The sequence below is a fragment of the Salmo salar genome, chromosome ssa11 (assembly GCF_905237065.1).
Source record: "Salmo salar chromosome ssa11, Ssal_v3.1, whole genome shotgun sequence".
Taxonomy (NCBI): Eukaryota; Metazoa; Chordata; class Actinopteri; order Salmoniformes; family Salmonidae; genus Salmo; species Salmo salar.
In genome coordinates, this window is record NC_059452.1 from 93,763,044 (window position 1) to 93,790,697 (window position 27,654).

At 44.2% G+C, this 27,654-nt stretch overlaps 1 protein-coding gene across 7 annotated transcripts; it reads left to right on the plus strand.

Annotated features, from left to right (window-relative positions):
• The first annotated feature begins 1,707 nt into the window (after positions 1-1,707).
• Positions 1,708-27,332, plus strand: cxxc5a (CXXC finger protein 5a). 7 transcript variants are annotated; one of them, XM_045690097.1, is made up of 4 exons: positions 1,836-1,959; positions 2,087-2,386; positions 15,401-16,394; positions 26,036-27,332. In XM_045690097.1, exons 3-4 carry the CDS (start codon positions 15,588-15,590, stop codon positions 26,078-26,080), a joined length of 852 nt encoding a protein of 283 aa, XP_045546053.1. In that variant the 5' UTR covers positions 1,836-1,959; positions 2,087-2,386; positions 15,401-15,587; the 3' UTR covers positions 26,081-27,332. The 7 variants fall into 7 exon arrangements, with proteins under 7 accessions (XP_013984854.1, XP_045546054.1, XP_045546053.1 ...); XM_014129382.2 differs by having other exon boundaries at positions 2,087-2,144; XM_014129379.2 differs by lacking the exon at positions 2,087-2,386 and having other exon boundaries at positions 1,708-1,959.
• The last annotated feature ends 322 nt before the right edge of the window (positions 27,333-27,654 follow it).

The window sequence follows — 27,654 nt, forward strand, 5'->3', positions numbered from 1 at the left end:
AGGAGGGGACTCAGCACGCACCCCTAAGGGGCCCCCGTGGTGAGGATCAGCGTGGCGGATGTGTTGTTACCTACCCTCACCACCTGGGGGCGGCCCGTCAGGAAGTTCAGGATCCAGTTGCAGAGGGAGGTGTTGAGTCCCAGGGTCCGTAGCTTAGTGATGAGCTTTGAGGGCACTACGGTGTTGAACGCTGAGCTGTAGTCAATTAATAGAATTCTCACATAGGTGTTCCTTTTGTCCAAGTGGGAAAGGGCAGTGTTGAGTGCAATAGAGATTGTATCATCTGTGGATCTGTTGGGGCGGTATGCAAATTGGAGCGGGTCTAGGGTTTTTGGGAAAATGGTGTTGATGTGACCCATGACCAGCCTTTCAAAGCATTTCTTGGCTACAGACGTGAGTGCTACGGGTCAGTAGTCATTTAGGCACGTTACCTTAGTGTTCTTGGGCACAGGCATTATGGTGGTCTGCTTAAAACATGTTGGTATTGCAGACCCCGACAGGGAGAGGTTTAAAATGTCAGTGAAGACACTTGCCAGTTGGTCAGCGCATGCTCAGAGTACACGTCCTGGTAATCCGTCTGGCCCATCCGTGACAGCTGATGCTCTCATGCATGTTTCAGTGTTACTTGCCTCGAAGCGAGCATAGAAGTAATTTAGATGTTCAACAAACAAGTGTCCACATACTTTTGGTCATGTAGTACGACCCTGCCTTACACAGGAAGCGGCGCAGGTCCTAATCCAGGCACTTGTCATCTCCCGTCTGGATTACTGCAACTCGCTGTTGGCGGGGCTCCCTGCCTGTGCCATTAAACCCCTACAACTCATCCAGAACGCTGCAGCCCGTCTGGTGTTCAACCTTCCCAAGTTCTCTCACGTCACCCCGCTCCTCCGCACACTCTACTGGCTTCCAGTTGAAGCTCGCATCTGCTACAAGACCATGGTGCTTGCCTACGGAGCTGTGAGGGGAATGGCACCTCCGTACCTTCAGGCTCTGATCAGTCCCTACACCCAAACAAGGGCACTGCGTTCATCCACCTCTGGCCTGCTGGCCCCCCTACCTCTGAGGAAGCACAGTTCCCGCTCAGCCCAGTCAAAACTGTTCGCTGCTCTGGCACCCCAATGGTGGAACAAGCTCCCTCACGACGCTAGGACAGCGGAGTCAATCACCACCTTCCGGAGACACCTGAAACCCCACCTCTTTAAGGAATACCTGGGATAGGATAAAGTAATCCCCCCCCCCAAAAAAAGATATAGATGTACTATTGTAAAGTGGTTGTCCACTGGATATCATAAGGTGAATGCACCAATTTGTAAGTCGCTCTGGATAAGAGCGTCTGCTAAATGACATAAATGTAAAAATGTAAATGTAGTGTATGTTAGTCACACCAATGTAGGCTTAGTCTATGTTCATCAATGAAAATCAAATAATTGGCCTACTGTAGCCCACGAAAAATATTAGCTTTCAACATGTTCAATATTCACATTTGGGTATGTTTCCATATTTTTGGATTGCACTGTTAAAGTTATCTGTAAACATGAATGTGTTGAAGGAAAGTTTAGTCTTAAAGTGGTATGACGAAATATCAACTTGCGCTCATACAGAGAGAAAATCATATTGTGCATATGCACTGATTACACAACAGCTAGTAAAATGCATCTCAGAGGCATACTCATGTAAAGCTTTAATAACAAACATGTTCTTCATCACGCGACCCTTGAATATTCAAAGTCGAGAACCTAAAAGCGTCGAGGAGGGAAATACATCTCTATATTTTAAAAGGTTTTGGCGATATATTATTAGCCTAGCTGTCTCTACGCTGAAAAATCCAGTTCGGTTTTTCCGCGAAGCTCCAAAAATCTATGAAATGTGTTTGCATGTTCTTCTCCGCGAGCGGGGATGTAGAGGTGGGATTGCGAGAATCGAAAGGTTGGAGAGCCCGCACGCTCAGCTTCCGAGAAAGTACGTTTTACAATAATGTATTATTCTATTTCTCTCTTGTTCTATACAGGCTAGGAGTATATTAATTCAGTTGGTTTAGTGTAAGGTTGTCTTTCTTTTTTTTTTTTTACATCAATCTCTACGGTAGGCTTGGAGACGGTCCGCTTGGACAGTGGGAGCCCTCCCCTCCTCTTCGTTCTGGTTTGGTAGGTGCGAATAAAAAAGGGCCCGTGTTTGCAAATATGCAGATAGGCTACATAAGAGGGAGGGAGGGGGGATCATACTTTGTCGAAGTCTGCTGAAAGTTGGGATGTCATCTTCCTAACGATCAAGTTAACTAGGGGAATGGGAGAATGGTTCTTCTATCTATACCCTCAAACGTGCTGGTGCAGACCATACGCTGGCACCGCAGAGACCGTGGTTTCAGATCATTGAGTCTAGACAAAAGGTATTTTTGTGCTTTAATATTAGATACAATTAGGATTCTCGGCTCTCAGACGCATGTGAAATGATGCACACGCTGTTTTTGGGTTAGAATGTCCATAATGGTCATTCTGCTCTGCCATTCTCATTTGCTAATTTTCCTCGGATAATGTTGTCAATGCAGAAAATGTTTGTAGATATTGTGGAGAGCGGTTCTTTCATTCAAAGATTTTTAGGGGTGAAAATTGAAAGTGTGAATCATCTGTTAATGACGTGCGCTCCAAGAAACTTGACGCTCCACTTAAATGTTTTCCATTGAAATTATGGCACTTTGCATTGGATCTTGATTATGTTTATGAATGTTATGCTTTTAATGACAGGTGGTGATGAGGCATCTCTTTACCTGGAGATAAATCGAAACTGAACTTTGTTTTCTGCAGTGTTCTCTTTAATCATCAACAAATGTTTTTGTGAAAATGCCTAATGGATGAAAAAGAGCAATATTGTTTAATTTGTTTATGATTTAGTTCGTGCATAGCCTATACTTATCCTAAGAACAGTATGCCAGTTGTTCTCAGAGTGATTTTATTGTAGAGGAACATGTTTGTTCTTCATTGTTCCGCATGCGACGACCAGCCAGTCTCCTGCGCGCGATGTCCCCGTGACATAGCAGTTGCAAGCCGGGATTTATCGCGACCCCCTGGTACTGCCGCAATCCGCCACCGGCAGTGGCGCTCGTATGGGCTTCATGTTCTTGTAAATTAGTCACGATTTAACACACAGTGGCATGCATACAATTTTGACTATTTTAACTCGGGAATGGAAAAGAAACAGAACGGCGCAGCAGGTTGTGGGATATTTAATTCTGTTCCTTATAAACTTCAATGGGTCTCGTGCACAAATGTGACTGTGTGTGTGTCTGTGAGTGAGTGAGTGTGACGTGAGTGCGTGACTGCTCGTGTGTGAGTCAGAGCAGGGAGGGGGTGGTTGAGAGAGGGGGCTAGGAAGATATGTGTGAGTGTCTGCGTGACCGCGGTCTGGAGCGAAGTGTTGCATTTGGCTCTGCATTACCTGAACTAATAAGTAGCCTATAGCCGAGCTATCTGGCAACGTCCCATAAAATATTAAACTTTTTGGCTTGTTGTCAGATGTTTTGGTTTCACGATTGATGACAGACATGACTGGGTCTATTTATTTATGAATACATACAGTATTTGAAAAGTGCCATATTGACAGTATTATCTAGCCTACTTTTGAAACTCGCATATATTTACAGTCAGGCATTTTTTTATAGGCCTAATTAATAATTTATGAATACAAAAATATTTGGAAGAATATTATGATATGTTCTAAACATCTAAATTAGTCATAGGCCTATATCATAACTTGAGTGTGACTTTTTTTTAACTTGAATATTCCAAAGATGTTTGAATTATTTTAGTGGGTATGTCCATTATGCTTATAGATTCCATACAGTACCCCTTCTCGTTGGCCTTGGGGAGTCTGTATGGTCAGACTGTTCGGGATGGTTATTCAGCCGAGAGGGGCCAATTACCGCCGCGCGCTGAGCTCCAGGGAGGAAGCACGAGCCATGTCTCCAGCAGCTCCCACTGACGTAATCAATGTAGAGTAGACCTATATAAGGGGGGAGAGTAGGTGCTTCGGTGAAAGCATAGTGGGAAAGTGTTATTATGTTTGATAGTGGCAGTCCTATTTGTGATGCTACCAGGAGAAGTAGACTAGTTGGGTGATACAAAAGGAGCTGTGGTAGAAGTCATAACTGCAGAAAGTATAGATAGCCTTTATAGATCCTTAGGCTGCTACTGGCATGATGCTAATGACGTCATTGAGGAAGATGTAAACAACAACAATGTCTACACAAACAACACTGTATTTCTTTAATATGTAAGACATTGGTGCATTTCTTTTTATCATATAACAATGGATACACATAACCTTTTCCCAGTAATATAACCAGCCTGTTCCTCATTATGCAATCATTCTTTATTTTTCTAATCATCATCATTATCATCATCATTATCATCATCATCTTAGCAGTAGCAGAATTTGGGATAATTCTATTCAGAGAGAATACAGTGATTGGTTACAGAAACTGGGGGGACTGTTGAGTGACATAGAAGAGAGACTGTGAAGTTCAGTCTAGGGGCTTGGAAGATATTATTTTAAACATTTTATTGAACCTTTATTTAACTAGGAAAGTCAGTTAAGAACAAATTCTTATTTTACAATGACGGCTAAACCCTCCCCTAACCCGGACAATGCTTGGCCAATTGGGACTCCCGGGCCCTATGGGACTCCCGATCACAGCCGGTTGGGATACAGCCCGGGATCGAACCAGGGTCTGTAGTGACGCCTCTAACACTGAGATGCAGTGCGTTAGACCGCTGGCATTTAAATGCATAGGGAGCATGTAAATGACATGGAGGAGGAACAGAGTGAGAGTGATATTAAGAGAGGGTGAAAACATGAAGGGAGAGACTGTGAATGACATGGAGGAGGGATGTAGGCTGTTATAGAGTCATTGACATTGGAAGAGGAATGGTAGACTGTGAAAGAGGGACTGAGATGGTGGGAAAAGATAGACTATGAATGACATGTTCATGTCTGATGGAGATGGAGAGAGTGTGAGGGATATGGGTCAGACAGAGAGACACTCTGAGTTTGATGGAGTGAGACTAGGACACCAGGAAGAAAGAGACACACAGACATACTGTATATGTCAGTGTAGCAGGCGGGTGGCCCTGCAGCAGTGTGAGCGAGATAGAGCAGAGCCCTGTTCAGACTCGAAGCAGGAGAGTGAGGAGCTGAGGGGCTGAGGGGCTGGCTCAGGGGTCCGTTGGCGCCACGGACCCCTGAGCTGGTGAGAATGCGGGGGCTGTGCTCCTGCCTTTGAAGCTTTACCTCCCACTAATTCTGGCCTTCCAATTTCCACATGCTGCACCCCCCCCAATGCTCTCTCCCACCCCTTCCCTTTGTTTCCCATATAAGGACTGGCCCGGCCATTTCTTCAGCTTTTCTCAGGGAGGTGCTTGTTTGTGAGTGGGGACAGGTCAGTGGAATAGTAGGATAGTGTCTTCATAGGAGGCTGGCCATTGGGATGTTTCAGTTTATTCAGTACACACTCTGAATAAAGCATTGGAGTCAAATTCATCTCAGTCCATTTTAATTTATGAATGGAAAAAATACCCACCCAATAAGTGTGTAATTTTTCAATTGGATTGTGGACATTAAATGGGCTCATAGTGAATAACAGCATATTTCCGCAGAGGGACTGTCAAGGAACATTTAAAAGAGCCAACCAACACTACAGTAAGTGCTGATATCTAGTTGTATTTATAGACGTGATCAATTATGTTTAGTCACATTTACATTTTAGTCATTTAGCAGATGCTCTTATCTAGAGTGGCTTACAGTAGTGAGTGCATACATTTTTCATACTTTTTTTCTATACTGGTCCCCAATAGGAAATGAACCCACAACCGGTGTGTTGCAAGCTCCATGCTCTACCAATTGAGACGCACCACACTGTCAGGGAAATGTATAATAGGCAGAGTCTAGAACAGTGAACTTCTGGCAAAAAATCTTCAAGGAAGGAGACATAAACATATAGTGCTGTGAAAAAGTATTTGCCCCCTTTCTAATTTTCTCTACTTTTGCATATTTGTGACCGACCTGCTCGATTCGGTCTTATGTAGCAACATTTGAAAGTGTTTTTCACATTGGATAAAAATAGAAACTTAGAGCTAGAAAATGGTATATCATACACTACAGTTGAGGAAGTTGGGAAAGTAATTCTGTTTTGAAAGTTGATAAACTTGTAACACCACTTTTGAAAAAAATGGCCCTTGAATTTTTTGGTGTACCTACTGGAGAGCTCTTTTTTGGCTACACCCATTCAGCATGGTTCACACCCTCTTCAGCCTTAGCCCCACCCATCTCTTTAACCTCTCTAGGGTAGGTGGCACCAAATCGTCCCACCTACGTAACAGCCAGTGTAATCCCGTGGCGCGTTATTCAAAAACCTAAAAAATGCAAAAACTTCAATTTTTCAAACATATGACTATTTTACACCATTTTAAAGACAAGACTCTCGTTAATCTAACCACACTGTCCGATTTCAAAAAGGCTTTACAACGAAAGCAAAACATTAGATTATGTCAGCAGAGTACCCAGCCAGAAATAATCAGACACCCATTTTTCAAGCTAGCATATAATGTCACATAAACCCAAACCACAGCTAAATGCAGCACTAACCTTTGATTTTCATCAGATGACAACCCTAGGACATTATGTTATACAATACATGCATGTTTTGTTCAATCAAGTTCATATTTATATCAAAAACCAGCTTTTTACATTAGCATGTGACTAGCATTCCCACCGAACACTGCCGGTGAATTTACTAAATTACTCACGATAAACGTTCACAAAAAGCATAACAATTATTTTAAGAATTATCGATACAGAACTCCTCTATGCACTCGATATGTCCGATTTTAAAATAGCTTTTCGGTGAAAGCACATTTTGCAATATTCTCAGTAGATAGCCCGGCATCACAGGGCTAGCTATTTAGACACCCAGCAAATTTAGCACTCACCAAAGTCAGATTTACTATAAGAAAAATGTTATTACCTTTGCTGTCTTCGTCAGAATGCACTCCCAGGACTTCTACTTCAATAACAAATGTTGGTTTGGTTCAAAATAATCCATAGTTATATCCAAACAGCGGCGTTTTGTTCGTATGCGTTCAAGACACTATCCGAAAGGGTAAATAAGGGTGACGAGCATGGCGCAATTCGTGACCAAAAAATTCTAAATATTCCATTACCGTACTTCGAAGCATGTCAACCGCTGTTTAAAATCAATTTTTATGCCATTTTTCTCATAAAAAGCGATAATATTCCGACCGGGAATCTGCGTTTAGGTAAACAGACGAAAGAAAATAAAGCATTCGGTCGACTCGGGCACGCGCCTAAGCCCATAGTACTCTGATCGGCCACTTGCCAAAAGCGATAATGTGTTTCAGGCAGAGGCTGCCTCGATATCGTTCAGCTTTTTCCCGGGCTCTGAGAGCCTATGGGAGCCGTAGGAAGTGTCACGTTAGAGCAAAGATCCTCAGTCTTCAATAAAAAGAGCCAAGATGAAACACAACTTGTCAGACAGGCCACTTCCTGCATGGAATCTTCTCAGGTTTTGGCCTGCCATTTGAGTTCTGTTATACTCACAGACACCATTCAAACAGTTTTAGAAACTTTAGGGTGTTTTCTATCCAAAGCCAATAATTATATGCATATTCTAGTTACTGGGCAGGAGTAGTAACCAGATTAAATCCGGTACGTTTTTTATCCGGCCGTGTCAATACTGCCCCCTAGCCCTAACAGGTTAACCTCTATGGGCTAGGTGGGACGCAGGCGTCCCCCCCGTGGTGCACTCCATCAACAGCAGGTGCATTTCAAGAGCGGCAAATTTGAATCCAAATAAATGTCAAAATTCAAATTTTTCAAACATACAACTATTTTACACCCTTTGAAAGATAAACATCTCCTTAATCTAACCACGTTTTACGATTTCAAAAAGGTTTTACGGCGAAAGCATAAATTTAGAGTATGTTAGGACAGTACATTTACAAGAGTTGTGTGTAATGTTTTGTCAATTCAAAGACAGGGTCACCAAAACCATAAAACCAGCTAAAATGATGCACTAACCTTTTACAATCTCCATCAGATGACACTCCTAGGACATTATGTTAGACAATGCATGCATTTTTAGTTCTATCAAGTTCATATTTATATCCAAAAACAGCGTTTTACTATGGCATTGATGTTGAGGAAATCGTTTCCCTCCAATAACCGGCAGTGAAATCAGCATCACAAATTAAATAATTAAAATGAGAAAACATTGGTAAAATATTATATTGTCATTTAAAGAATTATAGATTTACATCTCTTGAACGCAATCAACTTGCCAGATTTAAAAATAACCTTACTGGGAAATCACACTTTGCAATAATCTGAGCACTGCGCCCAGAAAAATACGCGTTGCGATACAGACTAGTCGTCATGTTGGGGAGATCTAAAATCGAAAATACTATGTAAATAATGCATTACCTTTGATTCTCTTCATCAGATGTCACTTCCAGGTATCACAGGTCCATAACGAATGTAGTTTTGTTCAAAAAAGCTCATCATTTATGTCCAAAAATCTCCGTCTTGTTAGCACATGATCTAAACCCGCCGGACTTCACTTCATGAACGAGGGGAAAAATATATCTTTACGTTCGTTCAAACATGTCAAACGTTGTATAGCATAAATCATTAGGGCCTTTTTTAACCAGAACATGAATAATATTCAAGGTGGACGAATGCATACTCTTTTATAACGTATTGGAACGAGGGTACCCAACATGAACTCGCGCCAGGTGTCTAATGGGCCATCATCGTTCCATGGCTCTTGTTCGGTCAGATCTCCCTCCAGAAGACTCAAAACACTTTGTAAAGGCTGGTGACATCTAGTGGAAGCAATAGGAAGTGCCAAAATATTCCTCAGCCCCTGTGTTTTTCAATGGCATAGGTTTAAAGGTAATACAACACATCAGGTATCCACTTCCTGTCAGAAAATGTCTCAGGGTTTTGCCTGCCAAATGAGTTCTGTTATACTCACAGACACCATTCAAACAGTTTTAGAAACTTTAGAGTGTTTTCTATCCATATATAATAAGTATATGCATATTCTAGTTACTGGGTAGGATTAGTAACCAGATTAAATCGGGTACATTTTTTTTATCCAGCCGTGCAAATACTGCCCCCTAGCCCTAACAGGTTAAGGAATCACATTTGAGGCCATGTGCTAAACAGAGTGGGTACGGTAGGATACTAAACAACCAAAGATTTCAAGACTAAAGGCTGGTTTATACTACGTCTATCGACATGTCGTATACAATTGTCGCAGTGATATCTTGAACATTCTATTGTGGTCTGACATCAAAGTTGTCATTGTGGTTATTTAAAAGTATAGACACAAAAACGACAGGCTGCATGACATCAGCAGCATGGTGGTCCAAAATAGCAGAACTGGTGTATTTTAACACCAACAAACCCATCCGTTTAAAAAGGAATTTAGTATATGTCAATCTAGCAAACCAGGCAACTAAAAGCAACTTTCTAAACAATGTTTTGGTTTGTTTCTAGATTGTTAGCTAGCTAGCTAACGTTAAGTTAGCTGGCTAGCCAGTTCAAGTAATGACCATATCATATAGCTGACAATGTCTTCACTTTAGCTAATTTGTTTTCATTATTACAGGAAAATAAACTCACAAGAAGATCATTATATACAAGTTAATGGCGAGCTAATTACAGAAAGTAGGTTACGGTTGTGAGTGTGACGAAATAAAAGCAGGGCATTCTACCGGAGAATTTTGGAACTTGGACACTGTCTCATTGGCCTAACGTTATATCGTAATTTGACTTTGGTGCAGGTCATGTTGCCCTTCACATTACCGTCTCTGGTAAATACACACTATATCAAATAAAATCCACGTTTTTTTTGTCACATGCACAGGATACAGTAGGTCTTTTGTTTATACATGTAGCTAGAAAGCTAGCTAACAATGAACCATAATCACAACTCATAACGTTACCACCCTTCATGAATATACAGGTAGCTAAAGCTAACCAACTAGGTTCAGTGTTAGTTAGCTAGCTAACATTAGGCTATAACTAGCAATACAAATGGATCTGAGAAACGAATAATATTTTGACACAGATCATACACGTAACGTTAGCTAGCGAGCCAGCCAGCCAGCCAGCTAACATTAGCTAGCTAGCTAACAGTACACTTTAACTTGCAATAAAAACCACTTTCTGACAAAATGAGAAACCTATAATATCTGAAAATGTAGCTAGCTAGACTCTCTTACCCGTATACATGGATGAACGCTTCTTCCTCTTGTTCACGGATGCCATGGTTGCCCTTAGCCTGAAGATTTAATCCGGAGAACAGTGTTTTATACAACAGCCTTCAGTGTGATCTCTTTTCGACTCCCTCCGCATATTTGCAATCAAATGCCAGAATTTTCTCCATCTCCTTAGTTATCATATTTTGCTTCCACCGGGCATTCCACTGATTTCAAAACTCGGTCCTCCAGAACGTGGAGAGCATTAGCAACACTTTGCAGTTCTTCGTAATATCTTTCAAAAAAGCCATGTTAGAAAGGATTACATACACATACTGAGCAGCTCATGTTATAGACAGAAGCGTGCTACATGGCAGACCAATCGAACTCACCTCTCTGCATGTCCAGCCCATCCATTATCTCAGCCAATCATGGCTAGCGGGGAGGTTCCTGCCCTTTTCCATGGCTAAACAAACTAGGCTCGTAATTTAACAATTTTATTCGTATTTACAGATGGCATACAAGTTTGATATTAAGGCACATGAAAGTTCACATGTTCCAGAAGGCATTTTTGCCAAAAAACACATTTTGATAAAGAAATAAATGTTACGTTCAAATTCCGCTCCTGTGAAGTAGTGACGCGCGACATGTCTAGATTCCTGAAAAGAGTCACATTTTTGATACTGAATGTTATGAGATCTTCAACCAAAACCTAATATGAGATAAAGGGAACCTAAGTGAACAAATAATACAACAATTACATACTTATTTCATTTATTTCATAAATAAAGTTACGGAACACCCAATGCCCCTGAAACAAGCAGGATCGTTTGGTTGGAGTAATTGCAGCTAAATGTGGCACAACCAGTTATTGAGTGTAAGGGGGCAATTACTTTTTCACACAGGTGAACTGCATGTTGCATATCTTTGTTAATTAAATACATAAAATAAGAATACACTTGAAGTGGGAAGTTTACATACACATAGGTTGGAGTCATTAAAACTTGTTTTTCAACCACTCCACAAATTTCTTGTTAACAAACTATAGTTTAGGCAAGTCAGTTAGGACATCTACTTTGTGCATGACACAAGTAATTTTTCCAACAATTGTTTACAGACAAATTATTTCACTTATAATTCACTGTATCACAATTTCAATGGGTCAGAAGTTTACATACACTAAGTTGACTGTGCCTTTAAACAGCTTGGAAAATTCCAGAAAATGATGTCATGGCTTTAGAAGCTTCTGATAGGCTAATTGACATCATTTGAGTCAATTGGAGGTGTACCTGTGGATGTATTTCAAGGCCTAGCTTCAAACTCAGTGCCTCTTTGCTTGACATCATGGGAAAATCTAAAGAAATCAGCCAAGACCTCAGAAAAAAGTTGTAGACCGCCACAAGTCTGGTTCATCCTTGGGAGCAATTTCCAAACGCCTGAAGGTACCACATTCATCTGTACAAACAATAGTACGCAAGTATAAACACCATGGGACCACGCAGCCGTCATACCGCTCAGGAAGGAGACGTGTTCTGTCTCCTAGAGATGAACGTACTTTGGTGCGAAAAGTGCAAATCAATCCCAGAATAACAGCAAAGGACCTTGTGAAGGTGCTGGAGGAAACAGGTACAAAATTATCTATATCCACAGTAAAATGAGTCCTATATCGACATAACCTGAAAGGCCGCTCAGCAAGGAAGAAGCCACTGATCCAAAACTGCAATAAAAAAGCCAGACTACGGTTTGCAACTGCACATGTGTAACCGATGTGAAATGGCTAGTTAGTTAGCGGTGGTGCGCGCTAATAGCATTTCAATCAGTGACGTCACTCGCTCTGAGACTTGAAGTAGGGTTTCCCCTTGCGATGGGTAACGATGCTTCGGTGGGTGTCAGTTGTTGATGTGTGCAAGGGTCCCTGGTTCGAGCCCGGGTTGGGGCGAAGAGAGGGACGGAACCTACACTGTTACATTGATGCTGTTGACCCGGATCATTGGTTGCTGCGGAAAAAGGAGGAGGTCAAAGGGGGGGTGAGTGTAACCGATGTGAAATGGCTAGTTAGTTAGCGGTGGTGCACGCTAATAGCATTTCAATCAGTGACGTCACTCGCTCTGAGACTTGAAGTAGGGTTTCCCCTTGCGTTGCAAGGGCCGTGGCTTTTGTGGCGCGATGGGTAACGATGCTTCATGGGGTGTCAGTTGTTGATGTGTGCAAGGGTCCCTGGTTCGAGCCCGGGTTGGGGCGAAGAGAGGGACGGAACCTACACTGTTACACATGGGAACAAAGATTGTAGTTTTTGGAGAAATATCCTCTGGTCTGATGAAACAAAAATAGAACTGTTAGACCATAATGACCATCGTTATGTTTGGAGGAAAAAGGGGAGGCTTGCAAGCCGAAGAACACCATCCCAACCGTGAAGCACGGGGGTGGCAGCATCATGTTGTGGGGGTGCTTTGCTGCAGGAGCGACTGGTGCACTTCACAAAATAGATGGCATCATGAGGGAGGGAAATGATGTAAATACATTGAAGCAACATCTCAAGACATCAGTCAGGAAGTTTAAGCTTGGTTGCAAAGTCTTCCAAATGGACAATGACCTCAAGCATACTTCCGAAGTTGTGGCAAAATGGCTTAAGGACAACAAAGTCAAGGTACTGGAGTGGCCATCACAAAGCCCTGACCTCAATCCTTTAGAAAATTTGTGAGCAGAACTGAATAATCATGTGCGAGCAAGGATGCCTACAAACCTGACTCAGTTTCACCAGCTCTGTCAGGGGGAATGGGCCAAAATTCACCCAACTTATTGTGGGAAGCTTGTGGAAGGCTACCCGAAACATTTGACCCAAGTTAAACAATTTAAAGGCAATGTTACCAAATACTAATTGAGTGTATGTAAACTTCTGATCCACTGGGAATGTGATGAAATAAATAAAAGCTGAAATAAATTATTCTCTCTACTATTATTCTGACATTTCACATTCTTAAAATAAAGTGGTGATCCTAACTGACATAAGACAGGGAATTTTTGTGAAAAACTGAGTTTAAATGTAGTTGGCTAAGGTGTATGTAAACCTTCGACTTCAGCTGTATATTTTTTTATTATTTGAAAACTCAGGTTCCCTTTATCTAATATTAGGTTTTGGTTGAAGATCTGATAACATTCACAAAAAAAATATATGCAAAAACAGAGAAAATCAGAAAGGGGGCACACTTTTCACTTAGGAGATGAAATATCAACCAATCATACCTTCTATGACACTGCACTACATTCAAATTTGTAGATTCGGTTATTTTAGCCACACCCGTTCCTGACAGGTGTATAAAATCGAGCACATAGCCATGCCATCTCCATAGACAAATATTGGCAGTAGAATGGCCCATACTGAAGAGCTCAGTGAGTTCCAAACTGCCTCTGGAAACAACTTCAGCACAATAACTTTTCGTCGGGAACATCATGAAATGGGTTTCGATGGCGGAGCAGCTGCACACAAGCTTAAGATCACCATGCAAAATGCCAAGCTTTGGCTGGAGTGTTGTAAACCTTGACATTTGACTCTGGAGCAGTGGAAACGTTCTTTGGAGGGATGAATCACGCTTCACCATCTGGCAGTCCGACGGACATATCTGGATTTGGCAGATGCCAGGAGAATGCTACCTGCCCGAATGCATAGTGCCAATTGTAAAGGAATAATGGTCTGGGGTTGTTTTTCATGGTTCGATCTAAGTCCCTTAGCTCCAGTGAAGGGAAATCTTAATGCTACACCATAGAATTACATTCTAGACGATTCAATGATTTGTCGAGATCGGTGTGGAAGAACTTGATTGGCCTGCACAGAGCCCTGACCTCAACCCCATCAAATGCCTTTAGGATGAATTGGCTTCCTAGAAGAGTGGAGGCTGTTATAGCTCATGATTTTGGAATGAGATGTTCGACGAGCAGGTGTCCATATACTTTTGGCCATGTAGTGTATCTGTGCATATTTTCTTTTTGAGTACAACATTATTGATTATCATAGGCTATGCCATTACATGTGAATATAGCTAATCGGACAGAAATGTAGGGCATCCACAAGTCATAATGATGATGAGTTATATAAATACTACATTACAATCTTCTATATGTTTTGTGGTTGGAGGGTTGATGATGTAATCAAGAATAATAACCAATGTACTTACTGTGTTGTAAGTGGTCAACCTGTGTGTTTAAAAAATATATATATCTTTGTGTATGGCTGTTTTTGTGTTTTTTCTTCAAATATCTGAATATACAAGTGAATATATTATGCAAAATAGGTCAACGCCTAATAAGTTAAATAAATGTTTAACATATATTTTTAGATATGTGTGTATTGTTGTGAATTGTTCTGTACTATTGCACTGTTGGAGCTAGGAACACAAGCATTCCGACTACACCCTCAATAACATCTGCTTAATTATTATGATTTGATTTGATTTCCGTATATCCTTTAAAACCAAGAGGTGTGGCCCTTACCAGCAGATTCACCACCACTAAGACTAAGTTTCTGTTATTAGGAGATAGTGATGTCAAAATGGGGATTGTTCATGGTCTGAAGTCTTAATTCATGTGAAATGGATTTTAATTTTGTCTGTGTGTAGCGTGTGGGAATGATTGTTTCAAATCCCTTTGATGGAAAGTGTGACCATCCACAGGCCAGCTTCTCTTGGTTTTCTTCTGGGAAATACAATAGCTACATTCAACCTATCCCTAAAGGGTGGGATTTAGTATTGTACATCGGTCAAATTGGGAGTAGAATACATAGAAGTGCCTTTTCTCTCCTGTCACTGTCATTTAGTATTTTCATGTTTTGCTATGTTCTGAATATTCTTATTTGTCTTATTGTGTATTGTAGCTGGGGGGCTTGATGAACTTTAAGTTGTGTAAGTGGACTCATCTTTCCTGGCTATTAGTGGTTATGAGATGTTTGGGATACATACTATCAAACGGAGCTGCCTCATTGGCTTTTTAGCTGTGTTCAATCTAATAAACAGGTAACATAAAGGAATGGCAGAGTAGCTGTCTTATGTAACGGAGTCTGTTGTTTACTAAGATGCTGTCTAGGTCCAACACTGAGCCTGTTATTGAAGGACCCTTCTCTCTCCCTGTGCCAGTTTGTAGGTTGACAGTGGAAGGATGTGGATGAGGGCTGAAGTTTAGACAGAGCACAAGGGCTCTAAGGCCTGCCTGTCCGATTCGTCCACAGTGGGGAGGCGCCACCTCACCTGGGCTCAGAACAGACTGTGAGAACCTCTCGGCTCCCCCTCCCGCCCGCCCCCCCAGCCCTGCACGTACTGGAACATGTCTAGCGGACGGTCGGAGGGAAGCCGAGACCGGACAGCCGAGGCCCTAGAGCGAAGCAGCTGCAGTGAGGATGTCCCTGTCATCGAGCGCAGGAACCGCAGTGGCATCATCAGTGAGCCCCTGAGTAAGAGCCTTAAGAGGTCTCGCACCCTCTCCCAGTACACAGCCGCCTGCCCCACCAACACTAATGGACACGCACACCACAATGGAGAGGCCAAGAGCCACCCGGCCAAGCCCCAGCCACCCCCACAGCCCCAGCCCACTGTCTCAGCGCTGGCGGCAGCCAAGCTGGACCGGACCCTGGAGCAGGTCCTGGAAGGACAGAACGGCCTGCTGCACTTTGCCCAGGCGGCGGTGCTGTTAAAGAGGGCTGGGATGGAGCACATGCTGCTGCCGGGGGGCATGGGGATGGGGATGGGGGGTAGCGATTCAATCTCAGGGGCAAACGACTTGGATGGTGCGTCTGCTGCGGACTCCATTGGCGGTATTGCAGACTTCCCGTACGGTGTGGGAGGCGGCTTCCCGTTCAATCCGGGACTGTTTATCATGACACCGGCCGGCGTGTTCCTGGCCGACAGCGCTCTGCACATGGCCGGCCTGGCTGAGTACCCGGCGCAGAGCGAGCTGGCCTCCGCCATCAACTCCGGCAAAAAGAAGCGGAAACGCTGCGGCATGTGCCAGCCCTGCCGTCGGCGAATTAACTGCGAGACGTGCAGCAGCTGCCGGAACCGCAAAACGGGCCACCAGATCTGCAAGTTCCGCAAATGTGATGAGCTGAAAAAGAAACCATCTGCCACTCTGGAGGTAAGAGTTCAGTGAGGAGACAGAGCTGGAGATGTCATAGAGAGAGGGTCACAGAGGGACAAAGAGGGACACAGAAGGTCACAGAGGGATACAGAGGGTCACAGAGGGTCACAGAGGGACACATAGGGTCACAGAGGGACACGTAGGGTCACAGAGGTACACATAGGGTCACAGAGGGACACATAGGGTCACAGAGGGATTCAGAGTGTCACAGAGGGACAAAGAAGGACAGAAGGTCACAGAGGGACACATAGGGTCACAGAGGGATTCAGAGTGTCACAGAGGGACAAAGAAGGACAGAAGCTCACAGAGGGACACATAGGGTCACAGAGGGATTCAGAGTGTCACAGAGGGACAAAGAAGGACAGAAGATCACAGAGGGACACATAGGGTCACAGAGGGATACAGAGGGGTCAGGCAGGATGGGGCATAGGGTTGGAAAGAGTGTTTGGAATGTACATTAACCATTAAACTTTATACGTGTATGTATGGAGTGTGGCACTTTTCTGATTTCTTTGCACAGTGTGGATATAGCTCCAAAGTGAAGGGTTAAGTAGAGGGGTGTGGAGGGGCTTTTTGGTAGGGCAGTGCTTTGGCTGGGCAAGGGAATGACAGGTGGTGGGGAGGGGGAGGAGTAGAAATGCACCATGGGGTCTCTTTAGTCTGTCCTCCGCAGTGCAGCGCACGCCCTGAATGAACATCCCCTTGTCCATACCCATGATACACAGCTCTCATTTTACCCCCTCACAAAACAGATGGAAAGACTTTCTTAATTGGGGGTCATTGCGTGTTTAGCAGTTCACACAAATGTGTGTGTGTGTGAGATTGTGTGCATATGTTGCAAAATGAGTATTGCCTTGTGGGTATGCACGAGTAGGAACGAGGAGATAGAAATAGAGAGAGATGTGACAGAGAATGTCGATGGGCTATTTAGGATTTTGAGAGTTTGTGTATTTGTAGGTGTGTGTTTGACAGTGTGTGTTTGAGTGTGGCAGTGCGTGATACTGTTTGTGTGTATATGTTTTTCATGGGTATTATGTGTGTGGTAGAACATACACTACATGACCAAAAGTATGTGGACACCTGCTCGTCGAACATCTCCTTCTAAAATCATGAGCATTAATATACAGTTTGTCCCCCCTTTGCTGCTATAACAGCCTCAACTCTTCTGGGAAGGTTTCCACTAGATGTTGGAACATTGCTGCGGGGACTTTCTTCTATTCAGCCACAAGAGCATTATAGAGATCGGGCACTGATGTTGGGCGATTAGGCCTGACTCGCAGTTGGCGTTCCAATTCATCCCAAAGATGTTTGATGGGTTGAGGTGAGGGCTCTGTGCAAGCCAATCAAGTTCTTCCACACCGATCTCAACAAACCATTTCTGTATGGACCTCACTTTGTGCACTGGGGCATTGTCATGCTGAAACTGTTTCCACGAAGTTGAAAGCACTGAATCGTCTATAATGTCATTGTATTCTGTAGCGTTAAGATTTCCCTTCAAATCAAATCAAATCTATTTATATAGCCCTTTGTACATCAGCTGATATCTCAAAGTGCTGTACAGAAACCCAGCCTAAAACCCCAAACAGCAAGCAATGCAGGTGAAAGAAGCACGGTGGCTAGGAAAAATTCCCTAGGAAAAACTCCCTAGAAAGGCAAAACCTAGTAAGAAACCTAGAGAGGAACCAGGCTATGAGGGGTGGCCAGTCCTCTTCTGGCTGTGCCGGGTGGATATTATAACAGAACATGGTCAAGATGTTAAAATGTTCATAAATGACCAGCATGGTCAAATAATAATAATCATAGTAGTTGTCGAGGGTGCAACAAGCACGTCCGGTGAACAGGTCAGGGTTCCATAGCCGCAGGCAGAACAGTTGAAACTGGAGCAGCAGCACGGCCAGGTGGACTGGGGACAGCAAGGAGTCATCATGCCAGGTAGTCCTGAGGCATGGTCCTAGGGCTCAGGTCCTCCGAGAGAAAGACAGAAAGAGAGAATTAGAGAGAGCATATTTAAATTCACACAGGACACCGGATAAGACAAGAGAAATACTCCAGATGTAACAGACTGACCCTAGCCCCCCGACACATAAACTACTGCAGCATAAATACTGGAGGCTTCACTGGAACTAAGGGGTCTAGCCCAAACCATGAAAAACTGCCTCAGACCATTATTCCTCCTCCCCCAAACTTTACAGTTGGCATTATGCATTGGGGCAGGTAGTGTTCTCCTGGCATCCGCCAAACCCAGATTTGTCTGTCTGAGTGCCAGATGGTGAAGCGTGATTTATCACTCCAGAGAATAGGTTTCCACTGCTCCAGAGTCCAATAGCGGTGAGCTTTACACCACTCTAGCCGATGCTTGGCATTGCGCATGGTGATCTTAGGCTTCTGTGCGGCTGCTTGGCCATGGAAACAGTTCTTGTGCTGACGTTACTTCCAGAGGCAGTTTGGAACTCCTAGTGAGTAATGGAACTGAGGACAGGCGATTTTTACGCACTACGCTCTTCAGCACTTTGCGGTCCCGTTCTGTGAGCTTGTGTGGCCTACCACTTCACGGCTGAGCCGTTGTTGCTCCTAGACGTTTCCATTTCACAATAACAACACTTACAGTTGACCGGGGCAGCTCTAGCAGGGCAGAAATCTGATGAACTGACTTGTTGGAAAGGTGGCATCTGAGCTCTTCAGTATGGGCATTCTACTGCTAATGTTTGTCTATAGAGATTGCATGGCTGTGTGCTCGATTTTATACACCGGTCAGCAACGGGTGTGGCTGAAATAGCCGAATCCACTAATTTGAAGGGGTGTCCACATACATTTGTATATATAGTGTAATTGTGTGTGCTTGTGGGTATTTGATGGCTGTGGCAGAATGTGTGTGTGTATGTGTGTGACATGGTCCATCTGGCCATGGGGCTGTCATCTGCAGCACCAGGTGTCATTGTGGTACAGGCGCCCCCCTCTCTCCCTCTCCCTTTCTCCTGTGGCACGCCCGTTTGGCTAAATGGCCTCCAAACTTGTCTTTTGGGTCACCTCAGTAGCACAGGACTCTTTTCCTCTGTAAAGTTCATGTGGCATATTACATTCTGTTTTTAAACCACTTAATTTGACAATTAAAGCCAGTACTGTATAAAGATGTCATAAACACGCAATGACAAAATGACATAACATCCATGACAATATTTTGGTATATTGCCATGGCATGTTATCAGGTGATTTATATGACCCTCAATTGTCATGATGACTTTATGCAATGATGAATTACCGTTAATAAGATGAGTAAAGCAACTGATCTCCATTAATTATACAGAGGACGCGACCGTCACATAAAAAATGGTCAGATTCATTTATTGTTGCTTTTTAAGATGTAAATACAAGGTTGATATGATTAGGCTCTGCCGTCTTCTGTCTTTTAGCATCCTGTTCTTCCTGTAAGGATGCAGACATATATTATATGAGCTATGCTAGTAGACAATGCTGTCCAGATCATGACAAGTGTGCTTTCTAACAATGTCCGCATGTTCACAAATTAATTATCACACATTTTAAATTCTTTCTTGTGATAATGACTATTTTGGCCAAAATACAGTCTGTAGAATACATCCGGAATATCCCCTATGGCTGTATGTACTATGCAATGCTACAACACTCACGTTCATGAGACAGAGGGTGATCAGTTTGTGTAATCTGGTCGTAAAGAGTTGCGCTCCAAGCAGACGTGCAACAACAGATTAATCAAGGCTTGACCCGCATGTTAGCTAGTTGTGACTTTTGTAATCAAGACAGGATTCCATTTTTAAATGTCAACTCTTATGATTTCACTGTCAACATTCCTACCTTACTCTGAAAGGGTTCGCTGATGTACTCAGATGCTTGTGAATGTGTGTTGGTAATAGGACTTATTGTATGTTATTGATTGACAGTATGCTGCTGTTGTTCACATGGTAGCAGTGACCACCAGTCAGTCGTTCACGGCATCAGATCAACAACAATGACTGCAGCCTTTACTATGAAGTTAATGTCTGCATTTGTTCTCCCAAACCAAAAGAAAGAATCACACAAACTAATCTCAGTTTCTAATTGATCGATGTCACATAGTTTTTAGAATTGTACGCAGCTAATGGAATCAGATTGTTTGTCGTTGTTATGTTTTGTCACACACCAACATTATGGCCATAGCGCGGGACTTGATGTAATAATAATCTGTTTAGCATTTACGTTTTGGAATAGTTTATCTTCAAATGAACTGTTGACTTCTTCAGATTGAGTCAATGGTGTGCCTCATCTGCACTAGCAGACCAATCCTGGCTGGAACTGTTCTGTGTCAGGGTCAGCCTTGAGCAACAGGCCAAGAGGTCAGAGAATAGTCTTGCAGTCAGTCAGTCAGAGTGATGTCATAACACCAGGTCAAAGGTGAGAATAATGACAGAAGACATATTGTGTACAATAACACATCTGATATATGCCCATGTATCCTACATTGATCTTACAGATTTATGTGTTCACGTTGATCATTTATTGGCGCTTGTCTGAGAGGACTGCCATTCATATTGCCGATGGAGGGTGTTCTTTCAGGCTCTACAGAAAATAACATTGCTTGTACTATGAATCCATATTTCCCTATCAAGTATTACCACACTGTAAACAGTACAGATAGCATTATCTAAGTTACTCTGTTTTATGTTCTGTTAACTGGGGCATTATGAAATGGTTAAACATATTGCCCATCCCCCCTCAACCCTCCTGGTCACTGAGGTTAGGACATGTTCAGGGGCACCTGGGCAGCACCTGGGACAAAATGGAGGACCATGGTCATCCGATCCGGCTCGTAAGCAGCATACCACAGTCTGTCATCTGCTGTTAGCTTGAGCTGGGGTCTAGAAACAGCCCCAGAGAGTCACATCTCACGTGCACGCAGTCCACTGTCTAACAGGGATGCTAATGGATGGAGATCACTTAGCCATAGTGCTTATAGTGTGTGCGTGTGTGTTGTAAAGATGTGTCATGTGATTCAGTATTTTGATGCTTGGTTTGTTTTAACCTCTTCAGACGCCCAAAATCAGGGAAAAAAATTGTTGTTTTTAATCAATCCTTTTGATAACATATTTATGATTCCTTTATGACACATTTGTAATTGTTAGTCTTTTTATTGTTAGTGTATATTGTTAGCGTACATTATTTGAAGTTGATGCGGTCCGATGTGGTGTGTTTATGTGAGAATAGGGAGAGAGGCCGGCGGCTCTGTGCTTTGATGATGGTTTCCATGGAAACCTCATGGCAGCCTAAAGATGGCCATAAAAACAGAGTAAGGGGAGGTGGCGTGTCGAGGCCTTAGCGTGCCGGGGCCTTAGCGTGCCGGGGCCTTAGAGTGCCGGGGCCTTAGAGTGTCGAGGCGTTAGAGTGCCAAACGTTAGCCTGCCGGGGCCTTAGCGTGCCGAGGCGTAAGAGTGCCGAGGAGTTAGAGTGCCAAATGTTAGCCTGCCGGGGCCTTAGCGTGCTGAGGCCTTAGCGTGCTGAGGCCTTAGTGTGCCGAGGCTTTAACGTGCCGAGCCGTTTAGTGCCAAGCGTTAGCGTGCCGAGGCCTTAGCGTGCAGAGGCCTTAGTGTGCCGAGGCTTTAACGTGCCAAGGCCTTAGTGTGCCGAGGCGTTAAGAGTGCCGAGGTGTTGAAGTGCCAAGCAATAGCCTGGTGAGGTCTTAGCATGCGGAGGCCTTAGCGTGACGGGGCCTTAGCGTGCCGGGGCCTTAGAGTGCCGAGGCGTTAGAGTGTCGAGGCGTTAGAGTGCCAAACGTTAGCGTGCCGAGGCCTTAGCGTGCCGGGGCCTTAGAGTGCCGAGGCGTTAGAGTGTCGAGGCGTTAGAGTGCCAAACGTTAGCGTGCCGAGGCCTTAGCGTGCCGGGGCCTTAGCGTGCCAAGGCCTTAGACTGCCGGGGCCTTAGCGTGCCGAGGCCTTAGCGTGCCGGGGCCTTAGCGTGCCAAGGCCTTAGACTGCCGGGGCCTTAGCGTGCCGAGGCCTTAGCGTGCCGAGGCCTTAGCGTGCCGAGGCCTTAGCGTGCCGGGGCCTTAGCGTGCCGGGGCCTTAGCGTGCCAAGGCCTTAGCATGCCGAGGCCTTAGCGTGCCGAGGCGTAAGAGTGCCGAGGAGTTAGAGTGCCAAACGTTAGCCTGCCGGGGCCTTAGCGTGCTGAGGCCTTAGCGTGCTGAGGCCTTAGTGTGCCGAGGCTTTAACGTGCCGAGCCGTTTAGTGCCAAGCGTTAGCGTGCCGAGGCCTTAGCGTGCAGAGGCCTTAGTGTGCCGAGGCTTTAACGTGCCAAGGCCTTAGTGTGCCGAGGCGTTAAGAGTGTCGAGGTGTTGAAGTGCCAAGCAATAGCCTGGCGAGGTCTTAGCATGCGGAGGCCTTAGCGTGACGGGGCCTTAGCGTGACGGGGCCTTAGCGTGCCGGGGCCTTAGCGTGCCGAGGCCTTAGCGTGCCGGGGCCTTAGCGTGACGAGGCCTTAGCGTGCCGGGGCCTTAGCGTGCCGGGGCCTTAGCGTGCCGGGGCCTTAGCGTGCCGGGGCCTTAGCGTGACGGGGCCTTAGCGTGCCGGGGCCTTAGCGTGCCGGGGCTTTTGCCTCTTCACACCTCGCTGGCCCAAGATGTCTGGATTTATTTTTGGAATGCTACGTTTGAATGGAAATAAATAAAGCCCACGAGATACACTTCCTTTCTGCTGCATGTCTGAGTTTTCACCACTAGTCTCAGTCTCACGGTTGGTGTTTGCTTTGTCGGTGAGAGAGAGAAGTTTTGGTTTTATGTCAACATGAGTTTATATTTGTTTGGTTATGTGTTTCTTTTAATGCTAGTGTGTTTCTGTACTCTGGTCTGCTGATTGGTCTGCTGGATATGTGTTAGTTTATTTGTTAAAACCTGTTCTGTCTGTCTGTCTGTCTGTCTGTCTGTCTGTCTGTCTGTCTGTCTGTCTGTCTGTCTGTCTGTCTGTCTGTCTGTCTGTCCTTTCTGTCTGTCTGTCCGTCTGTCCGTCTGTCCGTCTGTCCGTCTGTTCTGTCCGTCTGTCCGTCTGTCCGTCTGTCCGTCTGTCCGTCTGTCTGTCTGTCTGTTCTGTCCGTTCTGTCCGTCTGTCTGTTCCGTCTGTCTGTCTGTTCCGTCTGTGTTGATGCATCATGGTCAGAGGACAGATCCAGCCGACCCACTACAGGTATTAAATGTGTGGTGACATGACATGGCCAGTTTGAGGCATGCAGACACTGAGCCAAAGAGCTTTCACTGAGTGTTGTTACCCCCTCACACAGACATGCAGACTGACACAGAGACACACAGACATGTAGACTGACACAGAGTCACACAGGCATGCAGACTGACACAGACACACACAGGCATGCAGACTGACACAGAGTCACACAGGCATGCAGACTGACACAGAGACACACAGGCATGCAGACTGACAGAGACACACAGGCATGCAGACTGACACAGACACACACAGGCATGCAGACTGACACAGAGACACACTGTCATGCAGACTGACACAGAGACACACTGATCAGTAGGCATGTTGCCAGGCCGACACAGAAACTAGTAGGAGTAGGACAGACAAGTACAGTCAGACAGACATACAGAAATACAGACACAGACATACAGACAGACAGACAGACAGACAGCAGCAGTGGAGTTATTAACTCTCTTAGCCAACCTATGAGATGGGAGGGGCGAGTTGACATCACAGTCACAGGTGAAAGGGTTCTTGTTACCAGTGGACCTGGGGCTGTCCAATGGGAAGTGATTGATGGGAGTATTTAGCCTAATGCTCTGCTCTAAAGAGAATGTTCCCCTATGGGCTGGTCCTGGATCAGCTGTCCCTAACAGAGTCACACTATGTCAGAACAAATAAGATAGCAAATTAGATACTGGAGCCACATTTCGGAGTATGAAATGTTCTGCTAACCGTGCTAGAGCAAGGCTAGCAGGCCCCTGGGTTGGGGAAGTGTAGGCTAAATGCAGTGTCCATTGAGGAACGTAACAGCAACATGTTCATAGTAAAATCAATAAACAGAGATTGAGATGCTGGACATTGAAATGGACGCCTGGAAAGGATCGTGACCTTGGGAGCCCCTTCCCCCTTAGCCAGACATGACAAACAATCATGTTTATGCAGAATGGAGGTCACAGGTGTTGGCTCAGATTGTTTTTCCTTTAATAAGTCATTGGTGAGTTCACAATGAAAAGGGTATTGAGCTTAGCGTCTAGGTGCCTGAGTGTCATAGGTGAAAGGTCATTAGTGAGGTGCTTATGGCCCTTGCACCAGCTTGACCTCCTTGCTTTTTTAGTGTTGTGAATATTCCAAAGTGAAAATGATATGACAGAAGAGAAAAGTTGATTATGTTAAATACTATTTTATTTCTCTCCTTGTCCTCCCCTTCTCTCTTTCTGTCCTCCTCCTTTCTCTCCTCCCCCTCTCTCTTTCTCGCCTCTCTCTTTCTCTCCTCCCCCTTTCTCTTTCTGTCTTCCTCCTCGCCCTCTCTCTTTCTATACCCTGATGAAGACAGCTTGAGTGTCGAAATGTAGGTTATAAAATGATTGTATCTGAGGTCTTAGAGTGTGCGACTCTCCTTTTATTTTTCCAATACTATTTTCCCCGTATTCTGAATTGTTTTGTGTAGTCTGTGATTTATTTTAAGTTACTACATTGACATCGACTAATAAACCACAAAGCTAGCTGTAGCATCAGCTTTGTGGTTTATCAGTGTGATAAGTATATTGTTCTTGTGCTATTTTATGTATTTCCGTGTATGTAGGTGTGTGTGTAAGTGTGTGTGAGGAAGTGAGTGTGTTTGCGTGGGTGTATGAGTGTTTTTCGAGCTGCCTCTGACTGGCTCCAGGCAGTGCTAGCTAACATGTGAGATTTTGTGCTGCAGTAGAGTTGTGCTTCTCAGAACGCCAGCCGTGCTGCAGCTCCGAGGTCTGAGCCGAGCTTGAGCCCCAGCGGTCCTCTATCTTATGACTGGCAGGCGACCACTCAACCCCTGCAGCTGCATTGCTTTGGTGCCTGCCCTGCCTAGTGCAATGCAATCAGAGCTAGAGATCCCACTCTGAGAGAAGAGTGAGGGAGGAACAGAGAGAGCAGTGTCACCAGTGAGAGCGCTGTGGTGTCATGGGAGATGGACGTGACTGCGTGGTGACTAAATAATAAATGTGCCATATCAGGTTTCGCGTGGAGCCAGGGCCATGGCCATGGCTGTTGACGGCCAGAGCGAGGTGAGGGAGGAGGGGAGGGTACGGGATGGCGGGGGATATGTCTGTGTGGGATGCAGTGATTTCCATGAGAGAGAGAGAGAGAGAGAGAGAGAGAGAGAGAGAGAGAGAGAGAGAGAGAGAGTGGGCAGGGAGGGAGGGTGATGGTGTCTGTTAATGTGTTTGATGTGGAGATTTGATGAGCATGTTGTTGTCTGAATCTATTCAATAATTAGACTGGCGGAAAAAAATGTCCAGGGAGAGAGAGGGAGAGAGAGGGAGAGAGAGGGAGAGAGAGAGAGAGAGAAACTGCAGATGTAGCAGTTTAGGATGGGTCTAGGGATGTGTTATCTTCTCCAAGCTGCGTCCACTAACCCGCTCCTTCTCTCTTCTCTCCCTTTGTCTTTTTTTTTCTCTAAGAAGGTGATGCTTCCTACAGGAGCAGCATTTCGGTGGTTCCAGTAAGACTCTGACCCTCCACTCTAACCCTTACCTACACAAACCCAAAGCTCTGCGATCAAGTGCAATGCCAACTCTCGCTTCGATTGTATCGGGCATGGACACTGGCTGACAAGAAAACTTACAACAAATAAAAAGATATAAAAAAAAATTACGAAACAGGAATGATACAAAATAATCAACTGAGTAATGGATGCACCTAATTATTCCTTGAACCAAAAATTAAATATAAAGAAAATAATCTATGGCAACTTTCATTCATTCCCTTTTCTATGTTCCCATTTTGGTACATTTTGTCCTGTTTCCAGCAGGTCTTTTCTGTCGCTCAGACATGGAACTGTTCATTGCTAAACAGAAATGACTGACTGAGTGTGGACAATCAACACATGTCTGTGTTTGGTGTTAATGTTGTTCACATGTGGAAAGATACAGTACTTGTGTAGAGAATGTACATTTATGGCTATATTTTAAAACTAGTGGCTAATGGCAGGCACTATTGTAATTTAGCACCATTGTTCTTATCTAAACCCTTGTCTATTTTATGATTTATATTGTTGCAAGAATATAGTTTGAAACGGATCAATGGTTGTCTTTTAAAAGAAAAAGGAAATGTTTCAAAATGTAAAAATCCAGATTTCTGATTCAAATGAAAAAGCAACTCTCATCCTATGGGGCAGAAGTCTAGGGGACTCTTTAGCAGGATGATCCTAACCTCCAGAGAACTCACTGGAATCTCCCCAACCAACCAACCAACCAACCAACCAACCAACCGTGTTTTCCTCGCCTGTATTTCCAAGCTTTTTATTTAGTGAAACTGGCAGCCTTACGTTCCTATGGCCCTAGCGACTGTGTCTGGCATGAGGAGGACAGAGGGCGACATCACTAGGAGGCACTTGTTCTGAGTCTACCCATTTGAACGCACTGAAACATGAATTTATTTGTATTTTTTATTTGTTAATTTTTTTAAATTATGTTGCTGGTAGCTACATCTTTTAAAAACAACAGCGATGTTTGTATTCATTTAGAAAATTGGACTGGTTTTGTGAATAAAAACGAATGCATGTATTTGTGTAAAAATTTACAGTTCTGATGTTTGTCTACTTGTCTTTGCATGTTTTTTTCCCCTAAAACAGCGGGTGAAGTATGAAAATGTCCGGTAAATCTTTCAAATTTGTTCCCTTTTCATATCATTGGATGCTATAATTTAAAAAAAAAATATTGGGCGAGAAATACAAATCATTAAAGCAGAAGGAGGAAATGGTGTGTTTCATTCAGATGTTTCCTGTTGCTCTAGCATAGATACCCAATACAAACAACACTGGTAGTGACAGGGTAGGAACCAAAGTTTTGGTGAGTGTTTCCCAGTGTTTCCCAGGGGGCCCTAATTAGTGTTCCTCATGAAAGAGTGTTGTACTTGAAGGTTCTATGTAGAGATAGTGTGGAGTTGTTGCAATGGGTAGATTGATGTACAGGTAACTGCCAAAATAAAGGATACATCAACATAAAGTGTCTTAATTGGGCGTTGGGCCAGAACAGCTTCAGTGCACCTTGGCATAGTAGAGTCTACAAGTGTCTGGAAC

Coding starts and splice junctions, on each gene's coding strand:
- cxxc5a (XM_014129379.2), top strand. CDS start 15,588: ATGTCTAGCGGACGGTCGGAGGGAAGCCGAGACCGGACAGCCGAGGCC. Junction 16,395..26,035: donor AACCATCTGCCACTCTGGAG/GTAAGAGTTCAG, acceptor TTTTTCTCTAAG/AAGGTGATGCTTCCTACAGG.